The sequence below is a fragment of the Nannobrachium achirus genome (assembly GCF_963921795.1).
Source record: "Nannobrachium achirus genome assembly, chromosome: 24".
In the NCBI taxonomy this organism is placed as follows: domain Eukaryota; kingdom Metazoa; phylum Chordata; class Actinopteri; order Myctophiformes; family Myctophidae; genus Nannobrachium; species Nannobrachium achirus.
In genome coordinates this window covers 1558496-1572908 of record NC_137831.1, presented here as the reverse complement: position 1 = coordinate 1572908, position 14413 = coordinate 1558496, and the positions used below count along the sequence as shown (strand labels likewise).

The window sequence follows — 14413 nt, the reverse complement described above, 5'->3', positions numbered from 1 at the left end:
GCATAGCCATCCTGTTATTATAGAGACGTAGCAGTTAGCACTAGCATAGCCATCCTGTTTATTATAGAGACGTAGCAGTTAGCACTAGCATAGCCATCCTGTTTATTATAGAGACGTAGCAGTTAGCACTAGCATAGCCATCCTGTTTATTATAGAGACGTAGCAGTTAGCACTAGCATAGCCATCCTGTTTATTATAGAGACGTAGCAGTTAGCACTAGCATAGCCATCCTGTTATAGAGACCTGGGAGTTAGCACTAGCATAGCCATCCTGTTTATTATAGAGTCGTAGCAGTTAGCGCTAGCATATCCATCCTGTTAAAGAGACCTGGGAGTTAGCACTAGCATAGCCATCCTGTTTATTATAGAGTCGTAGCAGTTAGCGCTAGCATAGCCATCCTGTTATAGAGACCTGGGAGTTAGCATTTAGAATTCCAGACTTTTACAAGTATCAGATTTAAGATTGTATCAGAATATTTCTATATTGCAGTAGGCCTATATTGATACTTTGGGTCTACACCATGAATTTCACCGTTGTTTGGTCTTCCCAGTGTCTCTTCCAGCCCCCCAAAATAACAATTCATTAACTCTAAGCCTTGCCTTTCATTTCAGTGATTTTCTGAATGGGCGTGTCTGAACGATACTCTTTTGAAATCTGCCCTCAGTCTAGGTCACCCTTGGGCTCCTTTCCTATTGGGCCCCCTCGAGAAGGGGGCGGTACTTTTTTGGCGGGGTAAAGTGGTGCTTAAATTGGAACGATACAGAGAAGATTAGCATGGTGCCATGTGCTTATCTTCTCTGCATCGTTTCAATTTTAGCCCCAAAGCCCAAAGTGCCTCGTTGCCAACAAATGGCATTTTGGTATTGCTTCTGAAATGACTTGGAATTAGAAACAGACAGAATATGACATTTCAATATCTGAGTGGTTGTTTAGGCTAAAACTTGTGTAAAACCTTATTATGGACCAATATTTATATAAGATATATTTTTTTTTAAAACATGGTGTGGCCTTTTAAAGGACGATTTCACCACTTTTCAACCTATCTTCTTATAATTGGTCCTCAAAAAAGTCGTCCTAAAACATTTGAGTACTTTTTCCACCACTTTCTGTGTTCTGTAGAATCTGTACTGACCCTGATGTTCTATAGATCTGCATTCTACTGACCCTGATGTTGTATAGATCTGCATTCTACTGACCCTGATGTTGTATAGATCTACATTCTACTGACCCTGATGTTGTATAGATCTGCATTCTACTGACCCTGATGTTGTGTAGATCTGCATTCTACTGACCCTGATGTTGTATAGATCTGCATTCTACTGACCCTGATGTTGTATAGATCTGCATTCTACTGACCCTGATGTTCTATAGATCTGCATTCTACTGACCCTGATGTTGTATAGATCTGCATTCTACTGACCCTGATGTTCTACAGATCTGTATTCTACTGACCCTGATGTTGTATAGATCTGCATTCTACTGACCCTGACGTTGTATAGATCTGCATTCTACTGACCCTGATGTTGTATAGATCGGCATTCTACCGACCCTGATGTTCTATAGATCTGCATTCTACTGACCCTGATGTTGTATAGATCTGCATTCTACTGACCCTGATGTTCTATAGATCTGCATTCTACTGACCCTGATGTTGTATAGATCTGCATTCTACTGACCCTGATGTTTTCCAGTTCCTTGTTGGTTTGCATCAGCTGTTTCTCCAACTCTACGATCTTGGCCATCGCCTCGTTTTCCACGTCCAGCATCCGATCTGACATCTGTACACACACACACACACACACACACACACACACACACACACACACACACACACACACACACACACACACTTAGAACAACGGACTCACTCGCTAGCTTTCGCCGTGGACTGAAGACTCACCTTTTCAGACTCCACCTAAACCCTTAGCACTACAGAAAAATCAGTGACCATACATGAAGCTACCGGTAGTTAGCATTAGTTTTTTTGTCTTTAGGTTTTTAGAACTTTGATTATACTGTGTTTTTTCTAGATAGATATTCATTTGCATTTGTTATATTGTTGATGATGTTCTGACATATTATCTTGTTTATTATTGTGATGTTATCTGCTTATTGTAAGTCGCTTTGGATTAAAAGCGTCTGCTAAATGCCTAAACTGTAAACTGTAACACACACACACACACACACACACACACACACACACACACACACACACACACACACACACACACACACACACACACGCAATCTTATGATTCGTTATTATTCTTTCAGGTGTCACGATACATGGTTGAAAGACATGAAATCTGTTTGAAACATGTCAATAGAGCATTTTTTTAAGGGAAAAATTTATTATGGATGTAAATAAGTAATGTTGTCATAGAGATAGTTACCGTAGTGATGTTGTCATGGTTGTCATGGAGATAGTTACCGTAGTGATGTTGTCATGGTTGTCATAGAGATAGTTACCGTAGTGATGTTATCATGGTTGTCATAGTGATAGTTACCGTAGTGATGTTATCATGGTTGTCATAGTGATAGTTACCGTAGTGATGGTCATGAGGTTGTCATAGAGATAGTTACCGTAGTGATGTTGTCATGGTTGTCATAGAGATAGTTACCGTAGTGATGTTGTCATGGTTGTCATAGAGATAGTTACCGTAGTGATGTTGTCATGGTTGTCATAGAGATAGTTACCGTAGTGATGTTGTCATGGTTGTCATAGAGATAGTTACCGTAGTGATGTGATCATGGTTGTCATAGAGATAGTTACCGTAGTGATGTTGTCATGGTTGTCATAGAGATAGTTACCGTAGTGATGTTGTCATGGTTGTCATAGAGATAGTTACCGTAGTGATGTTGTCATGGTTGTCATAGAGATAGTTACCGTAGTGATGTTGTCATGGTTGTCATAGAGATAGTTACCGTAGTGATGTTGTCATGGTTGTCATAGAGATAGTTACCGTAGTGATGTTGTCATGGTTGTCATAGAGATAGTTACCGTAGTGATGTTGTCATGGTTGTCATAGAGATAGTTACCGTAGTGATGTTGTCATGGTTGTCATAGAGATAGTTACCGTAGTGATGTTGTCATGGTTGTCATAGAGATAGTTACCGTAGTGATGTTGTCATGGTTGTCATAGAGATAGTTACCGTAGTGATGTTGTCATGGTTGTCATAGAGATAGTTACCGTAGTGATGTTGTCATGGTTGTCATAGAGATAGTTACCGTAGTGATGTTGTCATGGTTGTCATAGTGATAGTTACCGTAGTGATGTTGTCATGGTTGTCATAGAGATAGTTACCGTAGTGATGTTGTCATGGTTGTCATAGAGATAGTTACCGTAGTGATGTTGTCATGGTTGTCATAGTGATAGTTACCGTAGTGATGTTGTCATGGTTGTCATAGGAGATAGTTACCGTAGTGATGTTGTCATGGTTGTCATAGAGATAGTTACCGTAGTGATGTTGTCATGGTTGTCATAGTAGATAGTTACCGTAGTGATGTTAGTCATGGTTGTCATAGTGATAGTTACCGTAGTGATGTTGTCATGGTTGTCATAGAGATAGTTACCGTAGTGATGTTGTCATGGTTGTCATAGAGATAGTTACCGTAGTGATGTTGTCATGGTTGTCATAGAGATAGTTACCGTAGTGATGTTGTCATGGTTGTCATAGAGATAGTTACCGTAGTGATGTTGTCATGGTTGTCATAGAGATAGTTACCGTAGTGATGTTGTCATGGTTGTCATAGAGATAGTTACCGTAGTGATGTTGTCATGGTTGTCATAGAGATAGTTACCGTAGTGATGTTGTCATGGTTGTCATAGAGATAGTTACCGTAGTGATGTTGTCATAGTTGTCATAGAGATAGTTACCGTAGTGATGTTGTCATGGTTGTCATAGAGATAGTTACCGTAGTGATGTTGTCATAGTTGTCATAGAGATAGTTACCGTAGTGATGTTATCATGGTTGTCATAGAGATAGTTACCGTAGTGATGTTGTCATGGTTGTCATGGAGATAGTTACCGTAGTGATGTTGTCATGGTTGTCATAGAGATAGTTACCGTAGTGATGTTGTCATGGTTGTCATGGAGATAGTTACCGTAGTGATGTTGTCATGGTTGTCATAGAGATAGTTACCGTAGTGATGTTATCATGGTTGTCATAGAGATAGTTACCGTAGTGATGTTGTCATGGTTGTCATGGAGATAGTTACCGTAGTGATGTTGTCATGGTTGTCATAGAGATAGTTACCGTAGTGATGTTGTCATGGTTGTCATGGAGATAGTTACCGTAGTGATGTTGTCATGGTTGTCATAGAGATAGTTACCGTAGTGATGTTGTCATGGTTGTCATAGAGATAGTTACCGTAGTGATGTTGTCATGGTTGTCATGGAGATAGTTACCGTAGTGATGTTGTCATAGTTGTCATGGAGATAGTTACCGTAGTGATGTTGTCATGGTTGTCATGGAGATAGTTACCGTAGTGATGTTATCATGGTTGTCATAGAGATAGTTACCGTAGTTATGTTATCATGGTTGTCATAGAGATAGTTACCGTAGTGATGTTGTCATGGTTGTCATAGAGATAGTTACCGTAGTGATGTTGTCATGGTTGTCATGGAGATAGTTACCGTAGTGATGTTGTCATAGTTGTCATGGAGATAGTTACCGTAGTGATGTTGTCATGGTTGTCATAGAGATAGTTACCGTAGTGATGTTGTCATGGTTGTCATGGAGATAGTTACCGTAGTGATGTTATCATGGTTGTCATAGAGATAGTTACCGTAGTGATGTTATCATGGTTGTCATGGAGATAGTTACCGTAGTGATGTTGTCATGGTTGTCATAGAGATAGTTACCGTAGTGATGTTGTCATGGTTGTCATAGAGATAGTTACCGTAGTGATGTTGTCATGGTTGTCATAGAGATAGTTACCGTAGTGATGTTGTCATGGTTGTCATAGTGATAGTTACCGTAGTGATGTTGTCATGGTTGTCATAGAGATAGTTACCGTAGTGATGTTGTCATGGTTGTCATAGAGATAGTTACCGTAGTGATGTTGTCATGGTTGTCATAGAGATAGTTACCGTAGTGATGTTGTCATGGTTGTCATAGAGATAGTTACCGTAGTGATGTTGTCATGGTTGTCATGGAGATAGTTACCGTAGTGATGTTGTCATGGTTGTCATAGTGATAGTTACCGTAGTGATGTTGTCATGGTTGTCATAGAGATAGTTACCGTAGTGATGTTGTCATGGTTGTCATAGAGATAGTTACCGTAGTGATGTTGTCATGGTTGTCATGGAGATAGTTACCGTAGTGATGTTGTCATGGTTGTCATAGAGATAGTTACCGTAGTGATGTTGTCATGGTTGTCATGGAGATAGTTACCGTAGTGATGTTATCATGGTTGTCATAGAGATAGTTACCGTAGTGATGTTGTCATGGTTGTCATAGAGATAGTTACCGTAGTGATGTTGTCATGGTTGTCATAGAGATAGTTACCGTAGTGATGTTATCATGGTTGTCATAGTGATAGTTACCGTAGTGATGTTATCATGGTTGTCATAGAGATAGTTACCGTAGTGATGTTGTCATGGTTGTCATAGAGATAGTTACCATAGTGATGTTGTCATGGTTGTCATAGAGATAGTTACCGTAGTGATGTTATCATGGTTGTCATAGAGATAGTTACCGTAGTGATGTTGTCATGGTTGTCATAGAGATAGTTACCGTAGTGATGTTGTCATGGTTGTCATAGAGATAGTTACCGTAGTGATGTTATCATGGTTGTCATAGTGATAGTTACCGTAGTGATGTTATCATGGTTGTCATAGAGATAGTTACCGTAGTGATGTTGTCATGGTTGTCATAGAGATAGTTACCGTAGTGATGTTGTCATGGTTGTCATAGAGATAGTTACCGTAGTGATGTTGTCATGGTTGCCATGGAGATAGTTACCGTAGTGATGTTGTCATGGTTGTCATGGAGATAGTTACCGTAGTGATGTTGTCATGGTTGTCATGGAGATAGTTACCGTAGTGATGTTGTCATGGTTGTCATGGAGATAGTTACCGTAGTGATGTTATCATGGTTGTCATAGAGATAGTTACCGTAGTGATGTTGTCATGGTTGTCATAGAGATAGTTACCGTAGTGATGTTGTCATGGTTGTCATAGAGATAGTTACCGTAGTGATGTTGTCATGGTTGTCATAGAGATAGTTACCGTAGTGATGTTGTCATGGTTGTCATAGAGATAGTTACCGTAGTGATGTTGTCATGGTTGTCATAGAGATAGTTACCGTAGTGATGTTGTCATGGTTGTCATAGAGATAGTTACCGTAGTGATGTTGTCATGGTTGTCATAGTGATAGTTACCGTAGTGATGTTGTCATGGTTGTCATAGTGATAGTTACCGTAGTGATGTTGTCATGGTTGTCATAGAGATAGTTACCGTAGTGATGTTGTCATGGTTGTCATAGAGATAGTTACCGTAGTGATGTTGTCATGGTTGTCATTGTGATAGTTACCGTAGTGATGTTGTCATGGTTGTCATAGAGATAGTTACCGTAGTGATGTTGTCATGGTTGTCATAGAGATAGTTACCGTAGTGATGTTGTCATGGTTGTCATGGAGATAGTTACCGTAGTGATGTTGTCATGGTTGTCATAGAGATAGTTACCGTAGTGATGTTGTCATGGTTGCCATGGAGATAGTTACCGTAGTGATGTTGTCATGGTTGTCATGGAGATAGTTACCGTAGTGATGTTGTCATGGTTGTCATGGAGATAGTTACCGTAGTAATGTTGTCATGGTTGTCATGGAGATAGTTACCGTAGTGATGTTGTCATGGTTGTCATGGAGATAGTTACCGTAGTGATGTTGTCATGGTTGTCATAGAGATAGTTACCGTAGTGATGTTGTCATGGTTGTCATGGAGATAGTTACCGTAGTGATGTTGTCATGGTTGTCATGGAGATAGTTACCGTAGTGATGTTGTCATGGTTGTCATGGAGATAGTTACCGTAGTGATGTTGTCATGGTTGTCATGGAGATAGTTACCGTAGTGATGTTGTCATGGTTGTCATAGAGATAGTTACCGTAGTGATGTTATCATGGTTGTCATAGAGATAGTTACCGTAGTGATGTTGTCATGGTTGTCATAGAGATAGTTACCGTAGTGATGTTGTCATGGTTGTCATAGAGATAGTTACCGTAGTGATGTTGTCATGGTTGTCATGGAGATAGTTACCGTAGTGATGTTGTCATGGTTGTCGTAGAGATAGTTACCGTAGTGATGTTGTCATGGTTGTCATGGAGATAGTTACCGTAGTGATGTTATCATGGTTGTCATAGAGATAGTTACCGTAGTGATGTTGTCATGGTTGTCATAGAGATAGTTACCGTAGTGATGTTATCATGGTTGTCATAGTGATAGTTACCGTAGTGATGTTATCATGGTTGTCATGGAGATAGTTACCGTAGTGATGTTGTCATGGTTGTCATAGAGATAGTTACCGTAGTGATGTTGTCATGGTTGTCATAGAGATAGTTACCGTAGTGATGTTGTCATGGTTGTCATAGAGATAGTTACCGTAGTGATGTTGTCATGGTTGTCATAGAGATAGTTACCGTAGTGATGTTATCATGGTTGTCATAGAGATAGTTACCGTAGTGATGTTGTCATGGTTGTCATAGAGATAGTTACCGTAGTGATGTTGTCATGGTTGTCATAGAGATAGTTACCGTAGTGATGTTGTCATGGTTGTCATAGAGATAGTTACCGTAGTGATGTTGTCATGGTTGTCATGGAGATAGTTACCGTAGTGATGTTATCATGGTTGTCATAGAGATAGTTACCGTAGTGATGTTGTCATGGTTGTCATAGAGATAGTTACCGTAGTGATGTTGTCATGGTTGTCATAGAGATAGTTACCGTAGTGATGTTGTCATGGTTGTCATAGAGATAGTTACCGTAGTGATGTTGTCATGGTTGTCATGGAGATAGTTACCGTAGTGATGTTGTCATAGTTGTCATAGAGATAGTTACCGTAGTGATGTTGTCATGGTTGTCATAGAGATAGTTACCGTAGTGATGTTGTCATGGTTGTCATAGAGATAGTTACCGTAGTGATGTTATCATGGTTGTCATAGTGATAGTTACCGTAGTGATGTTGTCATAGTTGTCATAGAGATAGTTACCGTAGTGATGTTGTCATGGTTGTCATGGAGATAGTTACCGTAGTGATGTTGTCATGGTTGTCATGGAGATAGTTACCGTAGTGATGTTGTCATGGTTGTCATAGAGATAGTTACCGTAGTGATGTTGTCATGGTTGTCATAGAGATAGTTACCGTAGTGATGTTGTCATGGTTGTCATAGAGATAGTTACCGTAGTGATGTTGTCATGGTTGTCATAGAGATAGTTACCGTAGTGATGTTGTCATGGTTGTCATAGAGATAGTTACCGTAGTGATGTTGTCATGGTTGTCATAGAGATAGTTACCGTAGTGATGTTGTCATGGTTGTCATAGAGATAGTTACCGTAGTGATGTTGTCATGGTTGTCATAGAGATAGTTACCGTAGTGATGTTGTCATGGTTGTCATAGAGATAGTTACCGTAGTGATGTTGTCATGGTTGTCATAGAGATAGTTACCGTAGTGATGTTGTCATGGTTGTCATAGAGATAGTTACCGTAGTGATGTTATCATGGTTGTCATAGAGATAGTTACCGTAGTGATGTTGTCATGGTTGTCATGGAGATAGTTACCGTAGTGATGTTGTCATGGTTGTAATTGTCTAACGCTATACAATGGATGTTAATTAAGTGGCGAGGGAAAGTGTTATGTTAGGAGGACGATATGGACCAGAACATCATAATTTATTCGCATTTATTGTCTGACCCGTTTCCATTCACAAATGCGCATTTAGTTTATTCGATAAAGCCTCAAAATCCACCTCCTCCAAGAGGATAAAAGTTTTTGCAGATCTAATTTTGAAGTGTTTCCATGAAACGATTTAAGCGCAAAAGGCTTAATGTGCATTAATAGGCTTTATGGAAACGCCACTATTGGTTGCCATGGAGATAGTTACCGTAGTGATGTTGTCATGGTTGTCATAGTGATAGTTACCGTAGTGATGTTGTCCTCTAGTTCCTCTACTCTCTCCAGGGCAGTGGTCTTGGTCTCTTACCGTAGTGATGTTGTCCTCTAGTTCCTCTACTCTCTCCAGGGCAGCGGTCTTGGTCTCGGCGTCCTCCAGCAGTGTCCCCACGTCAAACACGTTGTCCAGATAGGCCTGGATCTGCACCTGCAGCCTGTCCGACTCCGTGCCCTTCAGACGCTGTCAGAGACGTGCAGAGAATGTTAGAGAGGCAGGGGCTGACATTTCTGCAGATTGAAGCCTCTGTAATGTCCATAAACTAGTTGTGAGGCCTGCAGATTGAAGCCTCTGTAATGTCCATAAACTAGTTGTGAGGCCTGCAGATTGAAGCCTCTGTAATGTCCATAAACTAGTTGTGAGGTCTGCAGATTGAAGCCTCTGTAATGTCCATAAACTAGTTGTGAGAGGTCTGCAGATTGAAGCCTCTGTAATGTCCATAAACTAGTTGTGAGGCCTGCAGATTGAAGCCTCTGTAATGTTCATAAACTAGTTGTGAGAGGTCTGCAGATTGAAGCCTCTGTAATGTCCATAAACTAGTTGTGAGGCCTGCAGATTGAAGCCTCTGTAATGTCCATAAACTAGTTGTGAGGCCTGCAGATTGAAGCCTCTGTAATGTCCATAAACTAGTTGTGAGGTCTGCAGATTGAAGCCTCTGTAATGTCCATAAACTAGTTGTGAGGTCTGCAGATTGAAGCCTCTGTAATGTCCATAAACTAGTTGTGAGGCCTGCAGATTGAAGCCTCTGTAATGTCCATAAACTAGTTGTGAGGTTTGCAGATTGAAGCCTCTGTAATGTCTATAAACTAGTTGTGAGGCCTGCAGATTGAAGCCTCTGTAATGTCCATAAACTAGTTGTGAGGTCTGCAGATTGAAGCCTCTGTAATGTCCATAAACTAGTTGTGAGGTCTGCAGATTGAAGCCTCTGTAATGTCCATAAACTAGTTGTGAGAGGTCTGCAGATTGAAGCCTCTGTAATGTCCATAAACTAGTTGTGAGGTCTGCAGATTGAAGCCTCTGTAATGTCCATAAACTAGTTGTGAGGCCTGCAGATTGAAGCCTCTGTAATGTCCATAAACTAGTTGTGAGGCCTGCAGATTGAAGCCTCTGTAATGTCCATAAACTAGTTGTGAGAGGTCTGCAGATTGAAGCCTCTGTAATGTCCATAAACTAGTTGTGAGGCCTGCAGATTGAAGCCTCTGTAATGTCCATAAACTAGTTGTGAGAGGCCTGCAGATTGAAGCCTCTGTAATGTCCATAAACTAGTTGTGAGGCCTCTCTGCAATTGACACGATCTGGAGATAGATTCCGTGATAAAGCAATTTTACTGTATGGAGCAATGCATTGAAGCCAACTGAGGATTTCACTTCCTGATGACGCAGTCTCCCAAAGGGTCATGGGAGATTGAGTTTGTGCATCACCCGCCGGTCCCAATGACCGCGCGCTACTGTTATTTTATATAAAAGCCATATCCCCACTTTAATCAGGGAAAAGTCGTCAATTTGTTAAATGTGAGAACGTGAATAAAGGTGTAAATGCGTGTGTGCAGTACATAGTGTTACCTCTAGGTGTTCGTCCAGACACAGCTTGGTGAAGTCATACTGCAGGTGGACTCTGAAGTTCATGTCTTCTACTGAATGCACCACGATGTTGATGAACTGCATGCACGCCACCTAGAGGAGAGACACGGTACTGAGTTATTATCACTTCTACTGAAAGAACTGCATGCAGGCCACCTAGTGGAGAGACACGGTACTGAGTTAATATCCCTTCTACTGAATGAACTGCATGCACGCCACCTAGTGGAGAGACACGGTATGACGGTACTGAGTTAATGAAATAACCACTTCATTTTACTGTCATCATGTTCTGTGATCTACAGCAGTTTAAAGATCAGATCAGGTTTGTTCAACAGTTTAATGATCAGATCAGATCAGATCAGATCAGGTCAGGTCAGGTCAGGTCAGGTCAGATCAGATCAGATCAGGTCAGGTCAGGTCAGGTCAGATCAGATCAGATCAGATCAGATCAGGTCAGGTCAGGTCAGGTCAGATCAGATCAGATCAGATCAGATCAGATCAGGTTTGTTCAACCCACCATGAAGTCGATGTTGTCGTCCTCGTTTTTAAAATGTTCCATCAGCTTCTCAAACCGCAACGACTCCGAGCACACCTGAGAAAACACAATCAATCACTGTCAGTCTGTCAATCAATCAATCAATCAATCAATCAATCAATCAATCAATCAATCAGTGTAGTGGTCTAATCATCAGGTGACAGTGTAGTGGTCCCATGCTGGGGGTCTTAACGGTCCCATGCTGGGGGTCTTAACGGTCTCATGCTGGGGGTCTTAACGGTCCCATGCTGGGGGTCTTAACGGTCTCATGCTGGGGGTCTTAACGGTCCCATGCTGGGGGTCTTAACGGTCTCATGCTGGGGGTCTTAACGGTCCCATGCTGGGGGTCTTAACGGTCCCATGCTGGGGGTCTTAACGGTCTCATGCTGGGGTGGGGGTCTTAACGGTCTCATGCTGGGGGTCTCACCGTTTTGAAGTGGTCGAAGGCTGACAGGATGATCTCATGACCTCCTCTGACCAGACACACCGCTGCTAACAACTCCAACACCAACGCTTTGGTCCTGGACGAGAGAGAGAGAGAGAGAGAGAGAGAGAGAGAGAGAGAGAGAGAGAGAGACTGAGCTCATGCAAGTTTCAGGTCGCTTTTCTTATCACCTGACAGGTAACTGGATGATTAATGAGGTTAATTGGATGTTAACGAGGTTAACTAGAAATACAGTTCATATGAAACAGTGTGGGCTCGCATGGAGCATAACCTCCTTAGTATGTTAACATTTGTGAGAACATAATACAACAGATTTCATGTGGGTGGTGGTGTTATTTATATCAGGTCGCACTTGTTGGTGTGGATGTTGGGTTGGTGCTGCTCCTCATTGGCTAAAGGCCCAGCCTTTGTACTGTCGGTAATTATTTTAGGAGAATAAACTTGATCTATAAAATGTTTTTGGTATAACATACTGGTCTAGGTCTGGTTTATTACCTAGCTTGGTTGAATGCTTGATTCTGATTGGTCAAGCGCTTAAAGAGGTCCGATATTCCCTGATAACAAACCGCTGTCTAATCAAAGACTCAGAACACCTGCTGCAGTCAAGCTGCACTGTGTGAATCTGGTGCCGTATCCAACATGTCAGCCATGTAAACAAACACTCTGTTATATATCGCCATTCACCGCAGAGATTTGATTTGATTTGATTAACCCTTACATAAAGTTTTGATATGACATACTGGTCTGGCCTTTCAGCGAGCCCACAACTACTTCTTATCACCTGACAGGTTGGATGGTTAACCAGGTGTTTTACTGACCTGGGGTTTCTGTTGTTGAGACTCAGAGCGATCTCGTTGACCGCATGAGGATGTGACATCACCAGGTTGAAGCCATACTGAGGAGAGAGAGAGAGAGAGAGAGAGAGAGAGAGAGAGAGAGAGAGAGAGAGAGAGAGAGAGGGAGAGAGGGAGAGAGGGAGAGAGAGATAAATGGCCACTCTAAGTATAGTAAGTCAGTGTTTCTCAACCCTTTTTCTGCATGGGCACACTTTTCATGTCCCAAGAATCCATGGTCACACCAACATAATACGGAGGTGTAAATATCATCACTGTCGGGAAGAAACTTTGTATCTCCAAGTTTCAAATGTGTTTGAAACTTGAAAGTTTCTTCGCAAAGCAAAGCCCTGCTTCATCATACAAGGCTGTCACACAAAGGTAGTGAAAACATCACTAGGTTAAATCATTTTTAAAATGATAAATGCAATACTGGCTGTCAAGCAGTTTCAAGGGGCACACTTGACCCTTCTCAGGGGCCACCAAAGGTCCCCAGGACCAGTGGTTGAGAAACACTGCAGTAAGTAGTTGGGAGAGGCTTATAGTCAGTATCAGTGGGGGAAGCGGGAGTCTGTTCTGTTAAGGAGGACCAGGGACAGGACAGGACAGTATATGTCTGGACATGGAGTCTGTTCTGTTAACTCATATGCTGCCATTTAACAATACCTTCGTACTCTTTAACTGCCATTCGTCTCCATAGACTTCCATGTAATTCATAGTGCACGGATCATGCACACCCATGCCTAGATAATGCACCACGTGTGTCCACATTGCTCACAGCTTTCAAACAAAAAAATCCGAATGGAAATCCGTTCAGGCATTCATGAGATAGCAGCCATTATGTTTTACACTGTTGTGAGCTTGGAGGTCTGCTACCTGAGTTGTATGGGGGTTGTATGGGGGTTAAACAAGCAATTTCGCGATCGCTATCATGCCTACTAACGTTTTTGGGGTCCAAAAAAAATTTTTTGAAAAAAAAAAAAAAATATTTATTTTTTTTTTTTTTTTTTTTTATTCACGGGATTCACGGGCGTGGCAGGGTGGTACAACGGGATTTTTAAGGGATTCACGTTTTTGGCAGTTAATGAGTTAAGGAGGGTCAGGACAGGACAGGACAGTATATGACTGGACATGGAGTCTGTTCTGTTAAGGAGGACCAGGGTCAGGACAGGACAGTATATGTCTGGACATGGAGTCTGTTCTGTTAAGGAGGACCAGGGTCAGGACAGGACAGTATATGTCTGGACATGGAGTCTGTTCTGTTAAGGAGGACCAGGGACAGGACAGGACAGTATATGTCTGGACATGGAGTCTGTTCTGTTAAGGAGGACCAGGGACAGGACAGGACAGTATATGTCTGGACATGGACCCATTGACCAGTGAAACACTGGACAGATATCAGGGTCAAGTCTTCATACCCTCTTGTAGTGAGAAAAGACCTTTGTTTCTTCAGCGACTATTATAAGGTGATAGTCTTCAAATGTGCTGTTCTGTTCTTCAATATACGATATGGTAGGAAGGGAATACCAAAAAAATGTCTTCACCAATGTGTTTGTAGAGGTGTCTAGTAACACCTCACACAAAGACTGAAATTCACTTTCCCTAGGAGAATCTCTTTTTTATTTTCTATAATAAAAACGTCTTTTTAACTATGGCCTTCCCTGCCAGACGTCTTCTGGATGTCTTTTAAAAGAATATATATATATTATTTTATTTGTATTTATTTATTTATTTATTTTTAAATTGAAAAAAAAAAGTTTTGGACCTCCAACAGTGTACTAGGCATGATCGCGATCGCGAAATTGCATGTTTAACCCCCATACCAACCCCATCTTTCAAACATGGCAGCCA

The 14413-nt window shown here is 41.4% G+C and overlaps 1 protein-coding gene across 1 annotated transcript in view; it reads right to left on the bottom strand.

The window, feature by feature from the left end:
* The window catches only part of LOC308280505 (formin-like protein 2), a gene marked incomplete at both ends in the record, with an annotated part of 62390 nt that overhangs the window by 23075 nt on the left and 24902 nt on the right, over window positions 1-14413 (bottom strand). The window contains 6 exons of the mRNA XM_080720795.1: window positions 1677-1778; window positions 9203-9352; window positions 10732-10842; window positions 11267-11341; window positions 11712-11805; window positions 12548-12624. Coding sequence (XP_080576921.1) covers window positions 1677-1778; window positions 9203-9352; window positions 10732-10842; window positions 11267-11341; window positions 11712-11805; window positions 12548-12624 — 609 coding nt within the window. The remainder of the gene's footprint in view (window positions 1-1676; window positions 1779-9202; window positions 9353-10731; window positions 10843-11266; window positions 11342-11711; window positions 11806-12547; window positions 12625-14413) is intronic.